This window comes from Cibotium barometz, chromosome 31 (assembly GCF_041138505.1).
Source record: "Cibotium barometz isolate CiBa-2024 chromosome 31, ASM4113850v1, whole genome shotgun sequence".
NCBI classification, from domain to species: Eukaryota; Viridiplantae; Streptophyta; class Polypodiopsida; order Cyatheales; family Cibotiaceae; genus Cibotium; species Cibotium barometz.
Window position 1 is genome coordinate 47,806,807 of NC_141076.1, and position 26,718 is coordinate 47,833,524.

At 45.0% G+C, this 26,718-nt stretch overlaps 1 protein-coding gene across 1 annotated transcript; it reads right to left on the reverse strand.

Annotated features, from left to right (window-relative positions):
• On the reverse strand, positions 1-26,346 carry LOC147620951 (uncharacterized). The gene is made up of 6 exons (XM_086825222.1): positions 26,029-26,346; positions 25,228-25,779; positions 1,828-1,908; positions 1,624-1,701; positions 615-710; positions 1-303 (listed from the first exon to the last, which is right to left on the reverse strand). The coding sequence occupies exons 1-6, from the start codon at positions 26,278-26,280 to the stop codon at positions 37-39; spliced, it is 1,326 nt and encodes a 441-aa protein (XP_086681348.1). The 5' UTR covers positions 26,281-26,346; the 3' UTR covers positions 1-36.
• Between the last annotated feature and the right edge of the window lie 372 nt (positions 26,347-26,718).

Below are 26,718 nucleotides of genomic sequence, written 5' to 3' on the forward strand. Positions count from 1 at the left end.
GCTTGCAAAAAACATCTAATATAACATAAATTTAAGCTATGATGATGCAAGGGGCTGCAGATATCTTTGTCGAATATGAAACAATATTTTCTCTAGCTCTTGTATATCAACAATAAGGGCCTGCCGCCGTGCGTAATTCTTGCACCATCTGAAATGGTAGTAGCAATTATCCCATCCAACTAAGGAGAAAAGCCACATCAAAAAGTTCTGTTGAGGGCGCTGCCCCAGAATTGTGTAGACTTGCAACCCTGCCGCATGAGTAAAATTCCGCAGCGCATCCGTATAATATAGATAAGGAAAAACCTGAAAAACCAGTGCATTTTACCGGTTAAAAGATGGCACCACTGCATTAGGTGTCCACGTGTGCATGTGTGCATGCATGTGCAAATAAAGTGCATTGCATGCCCCACTCCGGGGTTGTGTGCAGGTGCACACGTGCATGTGTCTGCATGTGTGTCGGGGGTTGTGTGCAGGTGCATATGTACATGTGTGTGTGGGTGCATGAACCTGCACGGGGGCCCTTGTGCATGCGTGCATGCGTGCATGCGTGTGTGTGTGTGTGTGTGTGTGTGTGTGTGTGTGAGAGAGAGAGAGAGAGAGAGAGAGAGAGAGACCTCGATTACAATTGTTCCAGGACGAGCAAAAATAAGGTTTGTGTTTTGTGACCCATGGGGAACAATAAGAATATCCTCTTCAACGACAGCTTGAACCTGTAACATAAACAATTTGTGTGAATAAATGGAGAATCCATCATTGATACCCGAGTATGTTTATCAAGAGAACAAAGAAAAACAGAGAACAGGAAGCTTAAAAACACATCATGAGATCTGAACACATCACACATCAATATCATAAATTTGGCACAAACTGAAGGTGTGGGAAGGATGAACTTTCTAGCCCACATTGGTACTAAGAAGCACTAGTGGGCTGTACCCAGGTGTGCCTCTCCCAGCTCACTCTCTGTCAAAGCTCATCATCTGGTTCTCTAGCTCCATTAGAATGTCCACTAATACTACATAGATGAAAGTAACCCAAGATGGCAAGCTCTTAAGCCAATCCACATCCTCCAGTCGCATTCAACCATACAAGATAGCATTCTCAACACCTAGAGGCTCACACTTTTCCCACACCTGTCCACCTTAGGAAGTATAAAAATTACAGACGATTAATCAGTGGCCAGGGATTTGCAAATACTATAGCCTGTGCATTTTTTAAGGTACCATCATCACACTCACGCACTATCAGACTAATTCCAAATCTCAAAAAACAACGTAGAATAAAGTTCTAGCTTGGCAATGAAGGCATATCTCAATGACTGGGAAGTCTTCTGCAGGGCATTTGACACAGTCCCACAGGTATGGTTTATCTTCCTGCAGAAGGCTCTTAGCCTTTACTTCACTATCTTACATTTGACTTGTTTGCAACTATAACTCATGTCACATATTTGTTATCACAACATGGACTTCTATCACTCACTCACACCTACCTTTTGTCAAAGCTTGAATTATTAAAACCACAAAAGCAAAGCTTTGAGAAGCTTAAGCTGATTAGCTTCTGACTGAAAGGTGTAGAGACCTAAACGTATGGCGAACCTTGAATGCTTTAAACGAAGCCAGAACTCACCTGGTCACAAAAAGAGCCAACTCCACCAAAGCTCTGCTTCACAGAGATGTTCAGTACTCTGTGTACTGCTTCTGCAACCTGCAAGAGTTCAATGTCTTGTGCCGTAAGCTAGAAAGGTTACACATCTTTCCTGAAGGGTTAAAAAAACTCACTTCATTTCTTCATTACTATCGTGTCTTTTATAGAGAAAGCTAGACAAAGTACCAGCTGTCTGTTTGCAAAATGGCGTGTTTTTCCCTCACGGTCTAGAATTGCAGCACTTTTCACCGGCCATGAAGCATTTGCCTGCACATATGGAGATATTGTGAAAAATATATATATAGCCACACCACCACCACATTGCAAGCATGGTCACCCACTAGAAACGGTTAACCTATATCAAGTTTAAACCCCCTCCTCTAATAATAACCCATATAAACCCCTTCTCATTTTCCATGCTGATTCTGAGGCCATCACAAGGCACACAAAACCATAATGCAACCACTCCATGGAATTACCTGCAAGACGATTCAACAACAAACTCCAAGCATGAGATCTCATTTTCCAAGCTGAGTAAGGTCATCACAAGACCTACACAAACATAATGCAACCAACTCGTGCGATAAAGAGCTAGGCCATTCAACAACAGACTCATGATCAACATATCCCCAAGCATGAGACCTAGATGATCTTGAGCATCATGGAGACTCAAAATTCGAAACAATAAAACTTTACCATTACACGGATCCCTTTGCACATAAAAACCATTTTCTCATGCGTGCAACCAAAAAAAGGTGCAATTGCATCATCAAACCACTTCGGAAGAAGAACATGTACAATTAATAGAAACTAAGTGAAAATTACTGTGTAGAAAAACGTGTCCATTGTTGTTTTTTTACTTCATCTCACTTCATCTCTAGTTTCTGAACAGGAGTGTGTACGTACAAGTACACATTAGCTGATAAAACCTTAATATCAAATAAAAGAATTGAATTCTGTACTTCACACCTCCAAAACCCAAGGAAACCAACCTGCTAGGCCTCAGAGAGGTTCAAGCGCAAGCCCTAACAGGGGGTGCCAGGTGTCTTCCACCCCGTGGACATCAACATGTATTAAATGTAGGCAGTGTCCATACTAGAAAACAGATCCACACGTGCATGTCATATGTCAAACAAACATGCTTGATGCAAAATGCACCATATAGTGTGTGAATGTTTCAAATTTCACTTGTTTTCTACGGTGTTCAAGAGCAAAGAAGTCTTATTTGATTACAATCACCTTGGCTAGGCTATCTGACACTTCTGCCTTGCTCACTTTTCCATCAAGGCCTTCAAATCTCTCTTTTTTCTGAAAGAAGTATCCAGCCTTTGCCACATTCTATTGCACGAATCTAAGCTCCAATATCGCAAGTGCAAAGCTGGAGGATGGTTTTAAATGTTGGAAGTTATTTGACCATAAAGAAAATTTTGTTTGTCTCATGTCTTGTGAAAACTGGGCATCAATCTTGTGTTTGTTGGATCCCCCTTCTCTCTCTCTCTCTCTCTCCCCACCCCCCCACACACACATGCGAGTGCGCGGGAGAGAGAGAGAGAGAGAAGAGTCACTACTATGTCTAATGTTGTTGCAACAAGATTGCCTGAAAACTGTAACATGTGTGCTGTCGACCATCCACTTTCAGCCATAAAACACAAACAAAAGTACCATAAAACATGTTCATATTGTGCCCAACTGGTGTCCCAACCATAGGGCCATGTCCCGGAACCTTTGGTGGGCACATGTTGGGCTGAACCATTTCTGAATCTTTCCTAAGAGGGGGCTGAAAGCAGGATCCATGTCCATTTGGCACTCACAGATGTGATGCACTAATACCAATGTACATGCGGAGGCTTCGGGGATCTTTTGACTTGTGAATACAATAGAGAAGCCAGTGCATTACTGGCAAGAACAGAAGGAGAGAGAGAGATGTTCTTGATGCTTTGCATTAATCTCCTTCCAGGCCGCTGTAGAAGGAGGCCAGAGATCAGCACCAAATAGACCACCTTTTGCGTTTTCAGCACTTCACAGGTGCACTCCAGGGCGACCAAGGCTGAAGACTTGCAAAGCGTTAATCTCCTTCCAGGCAGCTGTAGCAGGAGGCCAGAGATCATCAGCACCAAATAGAGCTTCTTTGCGTTTTCAGCACTTCACGGGTGCACTGCAGGGCAACTAAGGTTGAGGACATGCAAAGAAATAGAAAGAGTGAGGGGAGGGCTGGGCCACGCTTATATAATAGTGCCCTAGGGGCTGGTCGAACAGGCCGATTGGGAAAAGAGAACAAGAAGGGCTGGCCGACTTTGGAAAAAGATCCCTTTATGCGTTTTAATTGGGCGCACTTCATGGCTACCCATAGGTGCCTGTCCATGGCTCCAATCTGGTGCATATTTGGCCTCCATGTCATGTGCACAGAGTGTATCTACCATGTGCTACACGCACACAAGACTAGCTTCGAGGCTTGGGGAAGCTTGGAGCTAGGAAAGCTGATTGGCGAGCTGGGCTAGGGATAGACTAACGGGCGGGCACCCAAGTATGGACGGGCGGGCGCCAAAGTGTGGATGCCCGGTGACCGACCAAGAGCCTATAAAAGGGTGGCCAAGGTTAGTCAATAGTTCATAGTCTCGTGTGTCTTTGTGAGAGCTCTATGGTCAGGAGCCTAGATCTAGTGCAGACGTGCACCTGCTTTATGCAGCCAAGGCCGGCAACAGTCTCGAGGCCCTCAAGGGTAGCTCCGTGGCAGTATGGGACATCACGGGGTAGAGATTGGTCGGTTCATCATGCTAGTCAGCTCAGCTCGTGGCTCGGTGGGGACAGCCAAGACTTGTGGGTTTTGCCCATAGCTGTCGAGGTTGGGTGGTGAGTCAAGCCTGCACCCCCTTCAGGTTATTTGATCTTGTTTTGCAGGTTTCGAGTCATGTTACTAGTCCTCTTACTGAAGCTTTCTTTGAGGAGATCTATGGGGATTTGACAGTGGTATCAGAGCATGCCTCAAAGAGCGTGCAAGTCAATAGGTAGAGAAGAACGAGGTCAAAGGAAGAGGTATGAGTTCGAGATGATTGTTGTTTTTTCGTATGTACTGATGTTTTTTCAGAATTCAGCATATTATTTTATGTTTGCATCGTTGGAACCCATATTGGGGTTTTGGTCTTGCAAAGGGGTCGATTTGAACTATATATGAAAAGAGTTGTTATTGGCAAGGAGAGAAGCAAGAGGCTGCTGTGAATCAGCATAAGAAAGAGAAAAGCTAGAACCAAGTCGGCTGTGTGACTCAGGGTTGCTGGCTGTCGTTTTTTTTTGTGTGTCAGACCGGCTTTACGTGAACAACCGGCAGCCAAGCTTGTCGGCTGGAAGGCGGTCTGATTTGAGTGCCGTCGGGTGACTGAATTACAGTTCGTAGGCGTTGGGTGCAGATAACAGATGGCGGCAGGTTTCTGTTCACAGCCGACTTCGCTGTTTTCTTGTCTCCCTCATTGCTTTTTGTTTTTTAAAAAGCACCTTACGTTTTTCTAAACGTAGCTCGTATGTTTTAATAAAAAAACTGCCTACAAGTGTGTTTTCAAAAGCATCATTTTTTTTTACACACCCTATGTGGTTTTTTTTGTATTTTGTTTAAAAAAAACATGGCTTTTATGTGTGGCCTATGTGTTTTTTTTTAAGAGTGCTTTTTACAAGCTTTATGTGTGGCACACATCTCCTCGTACTCTCTAGCACTCTTCCTTGTTTCTAGCCAAATTTTTCTCACTTGCCCTCTTCAAGATGTCAACCCAAGAATCGGAGATGGAACCCATTCCAGAACGTGAAGACCTACCAGCTACTGAGGCCGCTGATGGCGATCTTTTCGAAGATTTCGTAACTAAATCTGATTTTCATGAGTTTAAAGTTGCTTTCGAAGCTTCTTTTTCGGAACGTCAAGCACAAGTCGCCGCGCAGATGCTGGCTTTACAGAATTCCATCTCTTTATTGACCACTACCCTGTCTACTCTCTCGGGCATGGATACCTTGGCATCTGCTTTAGGCCCCAACATTACTCTGGAACAGTTTGGGGGCGAGCAAAAGCAGTGTACTAAGGAGATTGTGGACACATGGCTACATAAGTGGCAGGTCCACTTCCAATTTCATCCATATGACGATGGCAAAAAGATTCAGTTAGCAGCAGGTTTCCTCTCAGGCAAAGCTTTGCTTTGGTGGAAAGAACTCAAACCTAAACCAACAACCTGGGCACAGTTTGAAGAAGTCTTCAAGAAAGAATTCCTCAAGAAGGAGGATGACTACGATATCGTTGCTCAGTTTGCCAGTTTGACCATGACCTCACAGGACCTCACAGAACCTCACTTACGAGGTCTGCCTCCAGAAATTTAGAGACTTGCAGATGAAAGCTATGAAACAAAACCTCACTTATGAGGTCTGCCTCCAGAAATTTAGAGACTTGCAGATGAAAGCTATGAAGATGGATTCTACTACTCTTTTGGGTTTCCTCGTAGCCGGTTTACCCGACTCATACCGTTTACAGATCAAAAACAACAAATGCAAAACTTTACACAAGGCCATTCATTCTGCTCGTATTTATGATGATACAATGGTCTCTTCCAAAACCAAACCCATGACCGAGCAGGGGAACAAGCACAAAAGGAAGTTCTCCGCGCCGATGGCTAGCACGACAGAAGGAAAGTCTTCAGACCAACCTTCGAAGAATTCTACTTTGACTCCAGCAAAGAAAAACCGTCTCCTCAAGGCTTTGAAGCTCAAGGAGGAGGGACGTTGCTTCATCTGCGAAGAAAAAGGACATATGCGTAATGAGTGCCCGAAGAAGAAGGGTGCAAAGACCAACGCAGGACCCAAGACGAAGGCAACCAACCAGTTGTCTTTGACAGGTACTTCAGTCAAAGACAACTGGTTGGCCCTAGTTCATGTTCTAATTGTATGTTCAACTCTAAAGTTTTTGGCTTGCATGATCTTCTCCGAGTTTATGGAGAAGTGAATGGCCATAGAATCCACATTCTTCGTGACCCTGGCAGCTCACATAACTTTGTTAATTACAAACTTGTGCATAAATTGGATCTAGACACAACACCTAGCGATCATACCTACGAGGTACGCCTACTTGCGGATCAGCAAGTATGGGATCGAAAGGGGAGAAGCTACCCATCCGGATTCATGACTACGAAGATATTTTGGAGTGCTATGTTATGCATCTAGAGCATGTAGACTTATTATTAGGGATTGAGTGGTTTAAGACCCTTTAGGTCCAGATAGATTGGTCTAGTCATACTTTTTCTTTTGAACATAGGAACACCCAGTATTGTATCTTAGGTGATTGTATACATCCCTCTCAAGGACCTCTTGTAAATAACGTTGATTTTGAAAATATAATGGATTCTTCTTTGTATAATGCTTTCCACTGTGTCTTGATTCCACTTTCTTCATTCCTCATACCTACTATGGATGTCAATGAATTAAGTGTGTTTGAAAGCAAAGAATTAAAGAAGATGTTGGAAAAAGGCCTTTAACCAACAACAACAAGTCAAAAGGAGCACCATTGGCCTTATGCATGCAACACCAATCATCTTATTTTGTTGTTTTTTGGTCTCTTTTCCAAGTTGTCACTACGGGAAGTGTTGAATATAAAGAGTTTGTGTAACATCAAGTTGCACTTTCAATTGTTTTTGTATTATGGGTTTGTGTTCTAAGGTTCAAGAATATAAGATTATAGTCTTGAAAAGTCACATTGTAAAGCATGAGGGGGATGACACACATGAGATGATTTATCAGCCAATACTAACTGGAGGTTGGTCATTTAATAAAGTTAATATTTATAAATGCCCAATAATGCAAATAATGATAAATAAATGCTAATAAATATGGGAAAAATACCAGATAAATCCCAGTAAATTCCCTAAGGCTTTGGGAATGTTCTAAATGATGCACAGGCATATGTATGCATATTATGCAGGATGCAGAGTGCTTTCTGATGCAAACCCTGAGGCTTCTACTGACTCTACATGCATGAATGATTCTCTCCAAGTGGGTTAAGGGACTTGACTGACTGACTGACCCACTAAGGCTGAGGAATGACCTACGTAGCTCGTGCCTGACTTATCCTGGACTGAGGATGTACAATGGGGTCACGGCGTACGACAAATATCATCCTATTGGGTTCTAAAACTGTACAACTGCTGCACTTCTGATGATGAGCCATCTTGTCACCATGCACTGAGTGCATGGTGACAAGATGGCTCATCATCAGAAGTGCAGCAGTTGTACAGTTTTAGAACCCAATACTCAGTGCATGGTGACAAGATGGCTCATCATCAGAAGTGCAACAGTTGTACAGTTTTAGAACCCAATAGGATGATATTTGTCGTACGCCGTGACCCCATTGTACATCCTCAGTCCAGGATAAGTCAGGCACGAGCTACGTAGGTCATTCCTCAGCCTTAGTGGGTCAGTCAGTCAGTCAAGTCCCTTAACCCACTTGGAGAGAATCATTCATGCATGTAGAGTCAGTAGAAGCCTTAGGGTTTGCATCAGAAAGCACTCTGCATCCTGCATAATATGCATACATATGCCTGTGCATCATTTAGAACATCCCCAAAGCCTTAGGGAATTTACTGGGATTTATCTGGTATTTCTCCCATATTTATTAGCATTTATTTATCATTATTTGCATTATTGGGCATTTATAAATATTAACTTTATTAAATGACCAACCTCCAGTTAGTATAAATAGGCTTGCCTAGAGCCTCTTTTCCTCATTCAGTCTTCATTGTGCTAAGAGCTCTCCTCTCTCTTGCTTTCAGCCCAAGACTAATCCAGCCCTAGTGCCCATAAGCTTTCTTCTCCAGCCCTTGAGATCCATAGCTTCAGCCCAGCCCTAGGTGCTTGCCTTCAGTCTCATTCAGCCTTGAATTCAGCACTCAGTTCAGGCCTTGATTCAGTCCACAGTTCATCTTCAGTTCAACGCCAGTTTGCAGCCCCCAGACACCTGCGTTTTTCTGTCCAGCAGCAGAAGACCTCTGCGTTTTCTGTCCAGCAGCCTCAGTACCCTGCAGCTTCTGTCCAGCAGCCCCAAAACTGCTGCGTTTCAGTCCATCAACACTCCTACAGGCCTGCGTTTCTGTCCACAGCAGTATCCAGCCCTGAATCAGCAGTCTACAGCAGTTTCCAGCCCTGAAACTGTTGTTTGCATCAGTGTCCAGCATTCTATGCATCATCAACACATTCAGCAGTCATCTGGTGAAGGTAACACAGCATTCATATGTGTTTTCAGCATTCTAACAGTGTGTAGAACAGTCCACCTTCTTCTTCTTTGAGCCTCAGGTGTGCAGCCCTTCCTCATGCCCTTGGGAGGAGTGCATAGGCTCGCGATCAAGTCATTGAGGTGTTTCTACAGCAGTGTCCAGATCAGCCGCTCTCCGATCCTCCGAGATCTTGCGTTCGGCTTATCTACAGTCCAAAGTCATTCTCTCTAAAGTAATAAAGCAAATACTATCTCGTTATCGGGATAGGGGGCCCGTCAGTGGGTAATTCGGGACCCCATCTGGTGTACAGTTCTCATATCTCTCTCTCTCATCTCTTTAAAGTTTGAAGTAAATGAAATGGATTGCTAAACTCACGAAACTCAGGATACAGAAGACGGTGTGAGCATATTGTGTGACAGGATCAACCAATACAAATACTTCCGCTGCATATCACATTGGTATCAGATTCAGATAGTCCACACACACCGTATCCTAGCGTGGGGGCATCCTTGGATGGTTAGATTGCGTTCCGGCACGACCACCGACTTCAGCATCATGTCTACAGGAGAGAGTACTCATCAGCCGGAAGACGTCTCCCCCGAAGGAGACCTTGTTCTTCCGCCTACAGCAGACACCATAGCTCTTCTTAGAGCTCAGAACCAGCTACTCATGGAGCGTCTCCAACTCTTGGAGGCAGCAGCAGCACGTCCTTCTACACCTCCAGCAGCACCCGACTACATCTCCCTCTTCTTTCAGATGGAACAACAAAGGAGAGAGGACGAGGCCCGAAGGAGAAGAGAAAAAGAAGAAAGACGGGACTATGAGGAAGCCCAACGCAGGATCGACGAAGACCGGCGTCAGGCTGAACTCGCCGCTCGGGAACACCAACGTGAGCTTGATCGAGAACGTATGTTACTCGAACACCAACGGGAAAAGGAGGCCATACACTTGAGGTATCAGCAGCTCTCCTCAGTCTCCCCAGTCATAGGTGTCACCAGCCAGCATCCCACAGCAGCTTCAACCACCATCATTTGCAGTCAACCGAATTTCAGCAAGTATGATGGTAAGTGTGATCATTCTTCAGTTAATCAATTTATTCATCAGTTTAATGCTCATTTTCCATTAGCTAAGATCACAGACCCACAAGACAAAGTCCACTTAGCGGCTCCCCATCTCACTGGTGAGGCAATCACTTGGTGGCAGCATTGGTCTAGTATTCATACTGACCAGGCCACAGGTGTCACAGCCTTTGACTGGGACATCTTTGTCCATGACCTGAAGACCAGATTTCTCCCGCCCCAGTACATGACCGGTCTGAAAGACGAGTTCTATGGACTCAGACAGAACGGTTCCCCAGTGCTTCAGTTTTGCGGTAAGGTTATTACTTTAGCACAGCAGTTAGGGCTATCTGAGCAGGCCAAGATGGAGCAATTCATTCGTGGATTGGACTCCAACATTCGGTTCACAGTTCGTAACTTTGAACCAAGTACATATGACCGGGCTTTGACTCTTGCTCAGAATGAAGAAATGAAGCTCAACGGGGGCAAGCCCAAGCAGGCATCTCAGTCCAGTACCAAACCCCAGCAGCAACAATCAGCTGCACAGACAGGAAAAGGTAACGCATCTTCTAAAGATGCTAAGAAGGACAGCAGTAATAGCTCCAGTTCAGGGGGTAAGAAGGATAAAGAACCTAAGAAAACCCCTGATGAAAAGGCTAAAGCAGGCATTACTGGAGGTTATCTTCCTCCAGAGGAGCAAAAGAAGTACAAGTCAGAAAATAGATGTTTTTTCTGTCATATTATAGGACATGGTAAGAAGGATTGCCACAAATGGCAAGCGGCGCAAGCTGCCAAAGCTCCTTCTGCCACAGTTGCCACAGCCTCCCCAGCTCCTCCAGCCCCGCCTACTACCTCAAATGCAGTTCAACTTTTACCTTCCATGCATCCTATACCATCCGTGGTATTTGATGCTAAGCAGGAGGGTGAGAGCGATGCTGCTCAAAAGAGCCTTATCCGAGCTTATGGCTCTGCCCAGGGCCGACAGTTTGTAGTCCTTTTCGATATGGGTAGTTCTGAAGACGCCATCTCTCCCCAGTTGGCTAATAAATTGAACACCACTTTAGTCCCATAACATCTAGATGTGGACGGGTTTACACCTGGTCTTCGCACCCACATTTCCCAGAAGGCACAGCAGTTTGCCTTTGAAGTTCAGAAGGCCTCATTTCAACGAGATTTCATCGTCTCCCCTCTTTTAGGGTGTGACATGATCTTAGGAATTCAGTGGTTCCGTCAGTATGAGCCTATTCCCAATTGGGGGCAGGACACTTTTACTATTTGTAAAGGTTTTCCTGAGCCTGTCATGATTCGGGGGGATAGAAGCATTCTTGGCATCCCATTGATTTCACATCTCCAGGCCCGACGAGCTATCCGCAAGGGAGCAGAAGGAGCACTCCTTTATGTTCGTGCTCAAACAGCCCCTCCCTCATTAGTAGCATCCATTACATCTTCAGTCCCTCAGTTAGCAGACCTCCTATCCAGACACCAGGACATTATGCTTAGGGACGATCTCCCACCCAGTCTCCCACCCTCTCGCCTTGAGGACCATCACATTGATTTGGTCCCTGGATCAGATCCTCCTAGCAGGTTTCCCTATCGTCTTTCCAAGACTTTAGAGGGCGAGTTGGAAAAGCAGTTATATGAGCTTCTCCGAGCCGGATTCATTCGGCCTTCTTCCTCCCCATTTGCTGCACCTATCCTATTTGTCCAAAAGAAGGACAAGTCTGCACGCCTTTGTGTAGACTACAGGGCATTAAACAAACTCACTATCAAGAATAAGTTTCCTATGCCCAGGATAGAGTACATTTTGGAGCGTTTAGACGGTGCTAAGTTTTTCACTAAAATCAACCTCAAGAGTGGTTACCATCAGGTCCGCATTTTTGAAGCTGACATTCCAAAAACAGCTTTCAGGACAGAGCGTGGTCACTACGAGTTCGTAGTCATGCCTTTTGGGCTTACAAATGCACCCGCAACGTTCAATAAGATGATGTCTAGGATTTTCACAGTCCACATTGGGAAGTGTGTTTTCATATTCCTCGATGACATACTAGTCTTCTCAGCCACTGCGGAGCAGCATGAGAAAGATGTGGAGAAAGTCTTGCAACTCTTGCGAGATAATCAGCTCTACATAAACGCCAAAAAGTCTATCTTTGGTGTTAAGGAAGTTCAGTATTTGGGCTACATCATTGGTTCCGATGGGATTAGACTGGACCCCTCAAAGGTTCAAGAGATCTTAGATTGGGATATTCCTAAGACCGCCCAAGAAATCCGTTCATTTGTAGGTCTTTGTCAGGCCTATAGTACCCATGTCCATCAGTTTTCCAACCTTGCAGCACCTCTTACCGACTTGCTCAAGGGGGTGAAGACTCGCAAGCAAAAAGTCTCAGTTACAGGTAAGGCACTTGATGCATTCCGTGCACTCCAGGAAGCTGCCTCAGAAGCACCTGTATTAAAGTTAGCATCATGGGACGAACCTTTCGAGGTCATCACCGATGCCAGCAATGTAGCCATAGGTGCAATCCTCCAGCAGGACAATAGACCTGTGGCATATTACAGCAGAAAGTTGGATATCGCCGAAAAGAATTATTCGGTATATGACAAAGAGCTTTTGGGTGTGATCACATCGCTCAAACATTGGAAGTCTTTTCTTTATGGACAAGCTTTCACAGTGAAAACAGACCACCAAGCACTTAAGTGGCTTCAGACTATGCCAAGTGCCCAGTGGAGTGATCGACAGGCCAGGTGGAGTCAAATCTTCCAACAGTTTGGAGGTATGATTGAATACATCCCTGGTAAGCATAACCCAGTAGCAGATGCTCTCAGTCGAAAGTCCAGCATCCAGGCAGTCCAAGAAGCTACCATTCTCGAAATCACGGGGAAGGACTTGGATAGTATGAAAGACCAATATGTCGACTCCCCTGAGTTTGGTACTCAGTATAGTTTGGCCCTCACTTCTGAGCTTGGCCACTATTCAGTACAGAACGGTTGGTTGTTCTACAAGAACCGTCTCTGTGTTACTCGGGAAAAGCGTTCTGCTCTTCTCCACGATGCCCATGACTCCTTAGTTGGAGGACATAGGGGTATCAACAGTACCCTCAAGAAATTAGAACGGTCCTTTTATTGGCCAAAGATGAGGCGTGATATCTATGCACATGTACAAGCCTGTAAGATTTGTCAAAAAGTCAAGGTTCCCCATACAAAGAAGGCAAGTTTACTTCAACCTTTGCCTATCCCCGACGGACCTTTCATCGACATATCTATGGACTTTGTAGGGCCTCTACCAGCATCCACTGGATCCCGTAACACTCAGTGTTTTACCATTGTGGATCGCTTTAGTAAGTTCTGCATGCTCATCCCATGCAAGCATACGGCCACAGCCGAGGACGTAGCCCGTCTGTTTCTCAAGCATTGGTATCCAATTTGTGGGTTGCCTAGCACCATAACATCAGACAGAGATTCCAAGTTTACCTCGCATTTCTGGAGGGCATTATTTGAAAACTTTGGAACTAAGTTACAGTTGTCTAGTGCATTCCATCCCCAGACAGATGGCCAGACAGAAATTTATAATCAGTTGGCCTTCGATGTCCTCAAGTCATACTGTCATGACCAGCAGTCCAAATGGGAGCACTATCTTCCGTTGGTCCAAGCTATCTTGAACGACACACATTCATCCAGTGTCGGACGGACTCCATATGAAGCAGCCTTTGGTCGCCGTTTTTCTTCTCTTTTGACGAGAATGGTGTCTCCATCTTTAGAGGCTAATAAAACCACGGAAGCATTTTCCGAGATCATTGAGTCAGTTAAGGACCGCTTGACCAAAGCTCAGGAAGCATATAGCAGACAGGCAAATAAATCTAGACGAGATGTCCACTTCAAGGAAGGGGATTGGGTCTATTTGCGTATCATGAAGCAGAGATTGAAACAAGTGGGCAAACGTTGTCCCAAGCTTTCATTCCGTAGTTTTGGCCCTTTTCCAATAGTTAAAAAGATAAGTGATGTCTCAATGAAGTTAAAGTTGCCTGCCAGTTGGACAATGCATGATGTTTTCCATGTTTCTTGGCTAAAACCATATGTTGGTCCAGAAGTGTTTGATGTTTCAGATGAACAGCAGCCATACGTGGTAGACGAGGCAGAAGTTATTGAGCCTGAACAGATCCTTCTTCATCGATGGAAGCATGGTTCCGGTCGACGGATTCGTCAGTTCTATACGAAGTTCCGAGATCGAGGCACCCACGAAGCCGTATGGCTCGACGAGGAGTTCTTCCAGGAGTACCCCCAGTTATTGGCGGACTACTTGGAAGCCATGAACCTGCCGCCAAGCTAATCAGGAGGGAATGTCACATGCACTCTGCACTCAGTGCATGGTGACAAGATGGCTCATCATCAGAAGTGCAACAGTTGTACAGTTTTAGAACCCAATAGGATGATATTTGTCGTACGCCATGACCCCATTGTACATCCTCAGTCCAGGATAAGTCAGGCACGAGCTACGTAGGTCATTCCTCAGCCTTAGTGGGTCAGTCAGTCAGTCAAGTCCCTTAACCCACTTGGAGAGAATCATTCATGCATGTAGAGTCAGTAGAAGCCTTAGGGTTTGCATCAGAAAGCACTTTGCATTCTGCATAATATGCATACATATGCCTGTGCATCATTTAGAACATCCCCAAAGCCTTAGGGAATTTACTGGGATTTATCTGGTATTTTTTCCATATTTATTAGCATTTATTTATCATTATTTGCATTATTGGGCATTTATAAATATTAACTTTATTAAATGACCAACCTCCAGTTAGTATAAATAGGCCTGCCTAGAGCCTCTTTTCCTCATTCAGTCTTCATTGTGCTAAGAGCTCTCCTCTCTCTTGCTTTCAGCCCAAGACTAATCCAGCCCTAGTGCCCATAAGCTTTCTTCTCCAGCCCTTGAGATCCATAGCTTCAGCCCAGCCCTAGGTGCTTGCCTTCAGTCTCATTCAGCCCTGAATTCAGCACTCAGTTCAGGCCCTGATTCAGTCCACAGTTCATCTTCAGTTCAACGCCAGTTTGCAGCCCCCAGACACCTGCGTTTTTCTGTCCAGCAGCAGAAGACCTCTGCGTTTTCTGTCCAGCAGCCTCAGTACCCTGCAGCTTCTGTCCAGCAGCCCCAAAACTGCTGCGTTTCAGTCCATCAACACTCCTACAGGCCTGCGTTTCTGTCCACAGCAGTTTCCAGCCCTGAAACTATTGTTTGCATCAGTGTCCAGCATTCTATGCATCATCAACACATTCAGCAGTCATCTGGTGAAGGTAACACAGCATTCATATGTGTTTTCAGCATTCTAACAGTGTGTAGAACAGTCCACCTTCTTCTTCTTTGAGCCTCAGGTGTGCAGCCCTTCCTCATGCCCTTGGGAGGAGTGCATAGGCTCGAGATCAAGTCATTGAGGTGTTTCTACAGCAGTGTACAGATCAGCCGCTCTCCGATCCTCCGAGATCTTGCGTTCGGCTTATCTACAGTCCAAAGTCATTCTCTCTAAAGTAATAAAGCAAATACTATCTCGTTATCGGGATAGGGGGCCCTTCAGTGGGTAATTCGGGACCCCATCTGGTGTACAGTTCTCATATCTCTCTCTCTCATCTCTTTAAAGTTTGAAGTAAATGAAATGGATTGCTAAACTCACGAAACTCAGGATACAGAAGACGGTGTGAGCATATTGTGTGATAGGATCAACCAATACAAAGACTTCCGCTGCATATCACAGAAACACACTTTTTATTGGCCAAAGATGAAAGGGTATGTATAAGATTATGTCCTCAAGTGTCAGTTTTGTCAAGCAAATAAAGCTGAACGCTTTAGACATGCCAGAATGTTGCATCCTTTGCAAATCCCAAGTAATAAATGGGAAAGTATTTCCATGGATTTTATTACCGGATTACCAAGAACACGTCAAGGCCACGATTCTATTTGGGTTGTGGTGGATCGCTTGACAAAATGACTAGATTTTTACCGACACGGAAGACCGTTACAGCTACACAATTAGCAAGGCAGTTTATCGAGCAATTGTTTAGACTATACGGGTTACCACAGGACAGAGTCAGCGATAGGGACTCTAAGTTTACAAGTGACTTTTGGAAGCTTGTTTTTGAGAAGTTGGAAACAGCTTTGAATTTGAGTTCCTCAAATCATCCTCAATCTGATGGCCAGACTGAAAGAGTGAATCAGATTTTGGAGAATATGCTTCATGCATATGTCTCCAAAAGACAGAGTTCATGGGAGGATTATCTTCCTATGTTAGAATTTACATATAACAATACTAAGCATACAAGTACAGGTTTTAGTCCTTTTATGCTTATGTACGGTTTTCAACCTAGATCACCGGTTACTGTGGGATTTTCAAGACTTCAACATGATGCAGCACGTAATTTTTTGCAAGATATGCAAGAAATGTTACAAGTTGCAAAGGAATCTATTAGAAGTGCTCAAGACAGACAAATTTTATTCTAATAGACATCGTTCACCCAGAGAGTTCTCTGAAGGAACGATGGTGTATTTGCGAGTTCCGAAAGATTCCGAGACTTTACGGACAGGTCGATCTCTGACATTATCCCCTAGATACTGTGGACCATTTCGGATTACCCGCCGGATTGGTTCAGTTGCATATGAACTGGATTTGCCTTCTCGTGTGAAAGTTCATCCCGTATTTTATGTCAGTAGACTTAAGGAAGTACTGGGTGGAACAGACCAATTAGTTACTCCTCAAGAAATCATAGATGTCGAGGATATGACATTTGTCCCACACGAACCGGAAAAGATACTTGGATTTCGTGAAAGACAATTGCGAAATACGCTACTGACGGAATACAAGATCAAGTGGAAGGATCGTGTTGAGAAGGACGCTACATGGGAGACATTGACTACCCTTCAGAGGGACTACCCTGGGTTTTTACTGAGCTCAGGAGTGAGCTCTTAGAGGAAGAGAAGTATGTCATGTGCACAGACTGTATCTACCGTGTGCTACACACACACAAGACTAGCTTCGAGGCTTGGGGAAGCTTGGAGCTAGGCAGGCTGATTGGCGAGCTGGGCTGGGGATAGACTAACGGGCGGGCACCCAAGTATGGACGAGTGAGCGCCCAAGTGTGGACGCCCGGTGGCCGACCAAGAGCCTATAAAAGGGTGGCCAAGGTTAGTCAATAGTTCATAGAGTCTCGCATGTCTTTGTGAGAGCTCTATGGTCAGGAGCCTGGATCTAGTGTAGACGTGCACTTGCTTTATGCAACCGAGGTCGACAGCAGTCTCAAGGCCCTCGAGAGTAGCTCCGACTCAGCTCATGGCTCGGTGGAGACAGCCAAGTCTTGTGGGTTTTGCCCACGACTGTCAAGGTTGGGTGGTGAGTCAGGCCTGCATCCCCTTCACGTTATTTGGCTTTGTTTTGTAGGTTTCGAGTCCTGTTACCGGGGCTTTCCTTGAGGAGATCCGTGGGGATTTGACACTCCAAAATTACCCAAATTGGACCATATTCTGCCCCTACTCTTGCCTAAGAGGCGGCTGCAAGTAAGATCCATGTCCATGTGGCACTCACAAATGTGATGCACATGACATCCCCTCCTAAACTTGGAGCGCTTGGACACATGATTCACCTTTGCTCCCGCTCCTTTGTTCCTGAGGTCTCCTCCACTTGTAAGCTCTCGCTTTGAACCCAACACACATGCTCACTCACCATATAGAAATGCTATTAGTGTAACAACCATGGGAACTCTTGAATCACTCATGCTAAATCCCTTGTAGTCTCATCCTCCTCCTCACTAAATTCGCAGAGACTCTTTGGAACCTCATCAGGAATTGATATTACCATTTGAGCACCCAAATGGCGTCCCTTGGTTTGAGCCTTTGGGCTCTGGACTCAAGCCTTCAGGCTCTGGGCCAGGCTAGGACTTCCATCTTGTGCCTAGAGCTTGAGATTGGATTTGTGAGGCTGGGGACTTGGTCCACGTCTAGATCCTAGACACGACATTTCGGTAGGCCTGGAGACTTGATGTCTACGCCCAGAATGCTCATTGGATAGAGCTACATAAATGGGAGATTGTCCATTACAAGATGTGCATTGCATCACATATATGTGTGCCTAGCAAATGTTTTCGTGTGAACTGTTTGAGTTTGCCTACTAGGTCTTGTTGGGAGTGTTGGATTCTGAGAAACCCTAATGTTCAATAAAAATACAAAAAAATAGCAACACAAAGTAGGGAGCTATAGAAAGCTCGTAAGTGTGGATATACTAGAATGAAGTGATAAGATGTGTACAACCACAAGTACCCTATGTACAAAACCGAAATGTAAATGTATAGGTGTCCAAACACACCAAATGTCCAAGGGGAAAAAACCTCTATAATGTGTAGAGTGAAAAAGTGCCCTTGGTAAGTCCCCTTTCGCACGGTCACTACAAATCTCCAAATGGGAGTAAGCCTAAAGCTTTGCCGAAAACTTCAAACTTTTCCAAGGGCAAAACCTTCGTAAACAAATCTGCAATGTTGTCATGTGTAGGACAATAGATCAAGCTCATCTCCCCTACATGTAACCTCTCTTTGACATAGTGATAATGAATCTCTATATGCTTGGTGTGAGCATGGAAAACTAGATTCCTTGCCACAACCATAGCACTTTGACTATCAATGAGAATGGGAATGGGTGTCTGCTGACACCCACACGAAGACCCGTAGATAAACCTACGAATGACCAACTTCCACTTGATCAAGCACCCTCTGTCTGTCCAACCGTCCATGAAAAACATTGCACACCTCTAAATATCCTCCAGTAGCCCACGAGAAGAACACTCTTGAGAATAGCCGTGCAAGACTCCGCTATCCAAACTCCAGCCACTAATGCATCGGCTCAGATGGAGCACAAAGGATAGCCAAAGTGCCCATGAACAAGCTGGGAAACTACTTGAAAGCAATTCAAATGAATGACGTCTTACTTCTTGCACCGTCTCCAATGCACCTTGGAGGAAGAAAACAGAACCAAGAACCATACTCCTCAGAAACGTTGCACCAAATCAGCATCCATCAGTGTTGCTCGACACCTGTATGTCTAAACCACTCATGTCTTGTGGAACATACTCCAAGTAATAAATCCGCTCATACACCGAAGTCAAAACTCCGGTTGTACTATGAAGATACACCAACTAGCCTATCCTCCCATGACGAAGACAAATCGGATGACCTGTCCTCCTATGGTGCCTCCATGACACTAAAGATACTCCACCCAATGCAAATGGCAGGTGAGAAGAGTCCTCCTAAACAACCCCACAAACTGAAGCGACCCACTATGTGCAAATGGCAACAATGAAGATAAAATCCTATGTTCATACCTGTGGCCTACTGCAATGAAGCACCCTATATTCTGATCAACCTGAGAAATAAAAAAAGCTAAGACGCGTACACATGCATCTCCTTCACACTCATCCTCCGATTTTGAAGAAGCCTCCTCAGACTGCTCCTCCGGTTATGAAGAAGCCTCCTCCTCGCATTGCTCCTCCAAGGTCTTTGGACAATCTTTCGCAATGCGCTTGGTCGAGTCACAATAAAAGCATTGTCTAGCAGCCATCTTGGCACAACACTCTTGAGGAGTGAGGCAAGTTACCAAGGCTCCCCCACTTGCCTTGTCCTTCCTGTCCTTGACCTTGGACTGGCTACCCTTGTCTTTGCCATTTTGATCCCCTCTTGTTGAGTCCCAAACTTGGGACTCTCCGGTATCTCGAGGGTTGTAACAAGACGAACCATCTGAAAGATCGCGAGGCCAATGTGCACGACACTCTTGAGGGGTGAGGCAAGTCACCAAGGCTCCCCCACTTGCCTTGTCCTTCCTGTCCTTGACCTTGGATTGGCTACCCTTGTCTTTGCCATTTTGATCCCGTCTTGTTGAGTCCCAAACTTGGAACTCTCCCGTGTCTCGAGGGTTGTAACAAGACGAACCGCATCTGAAAGATCACGAGGCCAATGTGCACGAACGTCTGTGCGCAAAGACGGTTTCAAACCATCCACAAATCATTCAATGTGCTCCAACCGCCGGACGGTCCTTGGGAGCATCAACAAAAGCTTCCATAAACGAGCAAGATAGTTTGTTATTGATGGTTGAGCTCGTATGACGGTGGTTAATGGAGCGGATGAGGTACTAGGACCAGGTGCATTTTGGAAAGAGTTGCCATAAGACTGGCCTGTGGGGTTGCTAACAACCGTTGATGCTGGAATTGCCTGGCTTCCTGATCTAGTTTATGTCGGGGGTGCATATGTGAATTTTTCTCATGGAAACAGGACATTGATTTTTCGAGAAGAAATAGGACTTCGGTATCGAGGAAACACGCCTATGGTTTATGGATACAGGTCTATGGTTTATCAGATACATGTCTTTGGTTTCATGTGGAAAGCATGTCTTTGGATTCATGTGGACAGGTTCTAGTTTTCTCGAGGTTATGTGCAAGCTATGACTACAGGGGAGGACATGTGGTTTGGTACAGCCCTACTGCTATTTGGGAAGGGTTGTGGGATCCATGATAGAGATGGAGAAGACCTTTTCAAGCAGGGAGGTGTTGTACAGGTGTGCCTTCTCCATGGAATGCTTTGTTGTAATAACGAGAGTTTTTATTTGGGAGTCCTGGGTGAAAGCTTCGAGGGATCCTATTGGTAGAGGATTCTACGAGTTGTAATTTGTACTTAAATTTTGATCAAGTAAAGAAATACCGCAAGGGGCACCACTGCGTTTTGGGGCCAATCGGTGTCCTTGTACTGTTTGCAGGAGCACTCTAGCTCCCCCTGTTTGTTTCCTTTTCCAGGTCCCCATGGGTGATGAAGTGTTTTGTGTGTGAGTGTTTGTTTCACCGCCCGTCAGATTTCTGAAGGCCGGTTTCAGGAAGCTTGTTGACTATTGTACAGCTAGCCGACAACCTCTCACGACCTACTATCAGGAGAAAAAGGACATAAATAACCAATAAATAGTCATGAACCCACAACATTGAGATGCATAATTTCTAACACCCCCTCTACTGCTCATAGTGTGCAAAAAAGTCTGAAGAAGATAAGCTAATGAAGATGCAACCATGGACACTCCAGTATCGCGCAATACTAAATACACCTGGGAAAGAGCACCTGCCAACCTGTTTCCTCGAAACACAATGCCACCACAAACAACAAAGAAATCTCCTTGGCTCCAAATTCCCACACCAGTGTGCAGTGAACTCCAAGTATAGAATGATGAGCTGCCAAACACACCACGCCCATTATCCCCCAACAGTGGACTCTGAACACATCACATTCCCAGAAAACCTCGAACAATGAACTTGGAACTCATCCGGTCCATAATGTCTGCTGCACCAAGCAATAGACGTGGAACACATCCAGCCCATAGCTCCAAAATGAACTTGTCTTGCCATATATTTTAATGCTTGGAACTCCGATTTAGGGTTCCCATGCACCAGAAATGGAGCTACTAACAGCCCCCCCTCCCACCCACAAGCCTCCTCTGGCTAGAAGCACATGGGGAAGAACTATCTATATAACTATAGAAGTTGACCATCCATGTCCTCCCTGGCTTTTGTAGCCTTGGGGACACTAGAAGTATCAGAGTCATCATCTTGTATATGATCACTGCCCGTCTTTGAAAAATTGGTCCTGGCTTGGGCTGTACCTTTGGTCTTGCAATCCTTGGCCAAATGAACCTGCTTTCCAAAAGAGTAGCAGTGTCACCGTCCTGTCTGTTGCATTGTAGCAAGTGCCTGATCTTGTCCACTAGGAGGGAAGCTTACCTCTTTTTGAGAAACAAGGATAGATGCCTCCTCCAAGAAGGAACCCATATCCACGGCAAGAGCACACCTCTGCAAGCAAGCCTTTGTGCCACTGATGATCACCACAACCAATCTCCAACACTTCTCCAATGGAACGAGGTACGAGGATCAAGCAGCCCCCTTTCAAAACTGAGAGAGAAAGGGGCTGGACAAGTAGCAAGCAGTCCACCAAAACTTGCCGGAAAACACCCACAAAGAAGGTAGATCCATCAGAGAAGAGGCAGGCTGAAGATTCCAAAAATCTGTGGCGCTTCACACGCGAAGAAGAGGACCACCAACTGTTGTCCACAGCTCTGCTCCAAACGCCAACACCGCGAAAGCACATGACCAACAGCCCCCTCTCAAGCGAAGGCAAGGCTGAAGCACAAGTGAAGAAACACCTCCACTGCTGCCCAGGGCCGAAAACGCAGCCCACGCACCACCAACTACAACAACGGATGATGGAGAGATAGCATAGGAGAGAAAGTGCTGCTACCACCACAAAAACGCAGCCACCAATGTGAAAAACGCAGCCTTCAGGATGAAAACGCAGCAGCCAGAGGAAAACGTAGCCACAAAGTGATCAAGAAAACGCAGCCGCCTGGAAGATTGCACAACACACAGCCTTCTGCTGCATATGTAGGCAAAAAAAAAAACGCAAGCCTTCTTCTACTCCCAAAAAAAAACGCTGAACTTCTTGCAGGAGGAAACTCACCGCTGCCTTGAAATGCCGGTCACCTAAGCGACTGATACCATGATGGAGTATGCATAGGTGGGAGCATAGACGAGGAAAGCGAGAGAGAGCTTGCTGACAAGATTGGACTGCCCCCAAGGGCTGGCCCATGTACCTATGCTCTTACATGCTTTAATATGCTTTGTATATGCACCTAAGGGACTGATTTCACATGCCCTAACCTCAGATGACCTAAATGCTTGTTCTCCAAGTGGGTTAAGGAACTGACCCTGATATCTAAGGCTGGGAGACTGACCTACGTAGTTCATGCCCGACACGTCTTGGACTGGGGCTCACAATAGGGTCACGGCGTATGACAAATGTTCCTAAAACGGGTACTAAATTTCTGTATAAGTATAGCATTGTTGATGAGCCAATGTGGTCACATTGCACCTCAATGCATGGTGCATGTGACGACGTTTTCCTCTGGTCACTAGCTTGGAGGACTGCTAGTGTGTAAACGCCGCCCTCCTTCACCAACAATATGATGCGTTAAACGTTGCCAACTCCACAAGTTCTGAGATGTGTCAAGGCCAGATCCGCTGCCCAAAGCCGACAACGCCACCGGCAGTCCTAGTGCCTGGTGATCCACGCCGCTGGCAAGTCTGGTGTAGAACCAACTACCGCACACTTCCCAGCCTGCTCCGCCTGCTTACCAAAGGAGTGCCTCCCAGCTAGTGTGTCAAGGAGGCAGCCTTGTGCCGCCACTATTCACCAACACCAGCCAACTAGCACAACCTGCCCATGCAACTTATAATTGAAATACTCCTTAATAATATAATATTAAGGAAGGAGGGGGGGGGGGGGGGGGGCGATATTAAACCCATTCTGGCACCAATGCAAATGTAAACATTTTCAGTTGTATATTTTGCTTTGTGAGGTGCAAATGTCATCTTGTTTGTCCATATTAATAGTCTAAGTGTGACATGATTGTGCTCAACCTTGATCGGGGAATTTCAACTAACAAGCTGGCTCCTGCCTCCTCGAAATGCAATTTGAAGAGATCCATCTCCTCAAGAATTGTCCTCAGCTTCTAGAATCTGGCTTCAATTGCATCTCGGACAATGGGTGGTCTTCACGAATTGCTTCTTGTGTTGGCTCGGACTCTACCACCGCGCTGACATTACCGATCTACACGTAAACCCTTCCACCAATTTACGTGGCAACTCTTTGACCAAGATGTCATTCATCTTGTTCCTTCCATGTGAGATTCTCGCCAAAGAAGTGTTCAAAGACAACCATTTTGTACCTAGTCTTGACCCAAGCTACGACTTTTGCAAGTCCTAGATTAAATGCAACATATGCTACATGCAGAAATAGGTCGAAACCCTAAAAATGCAAACCCTAATTTGCTATGTAAGTTGAAATGGGGCTAAAAAACTAATGCAAGGGCTGAACTAACGCAAGACAATAAAACCCTAATTTTGATCTGCAAACCCTAATTTCAAAACTCCAATTTAGCATTGCACAAACTCTACATGCAAAAATGGGCTGAAACCCTGATTCACTATGCAAGCTGAAATGGGGCTGAAAAAACTAATGCAAGGGCTGAACTAATGCAAGAACTAATTTTCATCAACAAACCCTCCAATTTAGCATGCACAAACTCTACCTAAGAACTACCCTAGGCTCTAATGTCAATCTAACATGCGTCCTAATAGCAAAAAAATTAAACGATAATTATCACTAGCAAAAAAATGAATTGACACTAATCAAGATGGCAAATGCATAGTAAAGAAAGCCATAGAGCTAAATCTGGATATTGCAATGAGAATATAAAATGACGTTCTCAGATCTCAAATAAATTCCTCGTGTATAATCATGCATGACAGTGCCTCCCAATCAATGTTAAATGCATGACATAATGAATGCTCTACTATGACCTTTGACCTCCTTTATATTTGTAGCTCGCGCCTTTTTTGTGTCATGCTACTTTGACCACTCGTGAGAAACCAACCTTGGTTTCTATCTTGATCTGCAAACTCGCTTGCTTGCATTGAATCTATCTCTTCAATATTGCATGCTCATCCCTTGCTTTCTTTTTTGCTTCTCTCCCTTGATCTTCTACTTCTGCTCGCTCAACCAAAAACATCATCTTCTAATGTTTTTGGTATTCTTTCATCTTAGCTTTGTGCCACACCATCCATATATAATGTTTTTGCATATCATGTGCATAAACCTCTACCACTCTTTAGACATTGCCAATGTAGATGTCAAACACCAAACCAAAAAAAATAAAAAAATAAAAAAAATCCCTAGTCCCTTTAATTATTAAAGCTCACAACTGCCAACACTCACCTAGACTATCATGTAGATGGCCTCAGTAGTCATGGTGCATACATCTCAAGCATGATGCATAAGCACAACAAGGATTAAGGCAAATAATAAGGTTTAATAAACCATTGGATTTTACTGGCTTTTCTTGGTCCCAATGAATGAAGGCATCTTTCACAGGATGATGAGGATGAGGAGTACGTAGAGAAAAGTGTTTGTGAGAAGACAGCAGAGCACCTGCGAGGAAGATGGATCTATGGAGTCCCCGAGAGGGAGTGGTATAAGTACAAGGTTAACTTTTGGGGTGGTGACGACATGTGCAAAAAGGATCAAGAAAATGGCATAATTAAATGCCTTGTCTATTTGACAAGGAGTACATGGTGAGCAATCATAATAGACACACAATTCGTTTAATGATATGCACATGTAGAACTTCATTTAGTCTTCTCAAAAATCCAAACTATAAATCAAGGTGCAAGTATAAGGTTGACTTTACCTACAGCGGGAATGGAGCAATGTTGTAGCACTTGTTCACGCAGCCACTGGTTCGAGCTCTCATTAGGGATGTACCACAGATTTGTAGGTGCTGAGAATGCCACCGCATCCTCAAAGCACATGGCTTTCTCTTTCTGCTTGGGTAACTCCAAGAACTGTACAGTGCTATCCATACCGGTGGCATTTAGGAATCCTACAGCCCATTCCGAGAGTTCACGCCGGGATGAAAACCAATACAAGGTAGTGTTGACCAACCCCTTGAATTTTTGTTGCATCAACAGTGACGGTATGAGCTTTTCTGCCTCATGGTGAGGGTTTGGTTTTCCATAGGGAAGGTAACGCTGATCTGCTACCATTGCTAGACCACTTATCCATTTTTCCTTATGGCCAGTGCAGGAAGGAGAATGTACAACTGGTAATGTGAGCCGCTCGCCGTAGAATCTCATGATCGATGGCATATCCCACTGTTTCTTGTTATGATGGCTACACGATTTGGATCCTGAAATGATTGGACTCTTGAGTGGCTTCTTGTGTACAGAGTCATTGCAGATTTTGACCTAGAAAAACAATGGCGAATTGAAGGGGAAAAACGGGTTTCGTCAGAGCCTCCATGCACAACTGTACGGAAAATAGGCATCACAGATAGCATCAAATGGCACAACCATCACACCCACACACACACAAATTTGAAGACACGGGTTGATCTATTAAACTCCCATCAAATCCGAAGCCAGAACTGACGAGATCACTACAAGCAACACTTAATTCGCGCTTAATTAAGATAAACAAAGCAAGATAAAACGTACCTCGGAGGGGTAGAAGCAGAGGCCCTGGATACGGGGAAAGCAATTGGCGTGGCAGTTGAAGGTGCAAAAGTGGGAGGGGTAGAGGCAGAGGGAGGGGGTACAAATGGTTTTTGGGGGGGGTAAAGAGGAGAAAGAGGAAGGGGGGTTGAGTGGGATAAACAAGAATAGAAGGAGAGGGGGCACCATGCATAAGGGCAGCAAGCACCCAAGCATACACAGCTTGGTTGCTCGCCTTCTTCTACACAAGCGCATGGTCAATTAACTCGTGACATCAACGCAGCTAGTGTTAAGTTATACATGTGTGTGCATGGATGTGTGTGGATTCATGCATGAATGAATGAATTCAGTTGGACAATAACACCTTGACTAAGGCACTGCCTCAAAGAATGGCCTGGCTTTTCCTTAAATCACGGATGACCACAGTGATGAGCGGGTGAGGCTCCTTGGCCATGAGCTTGGGTGGGCACGATCTTCCAAGAATCACAAGATTCGGCACACAATTTTGCACGTTTCTCCTTTCCAACCATGGTCTATAAACCCCGTAAGTGTAAGACAATTGGCACGTTGATGCGAAATCATGCGAATGATTCATTTCGTCCATATCTAGGAAAGTGGATTGTTGTCTTCTCGGATGACATACTGATTTACATATAAGTCATTGGAAGAGCACATACAACATCTCAGAGTTGT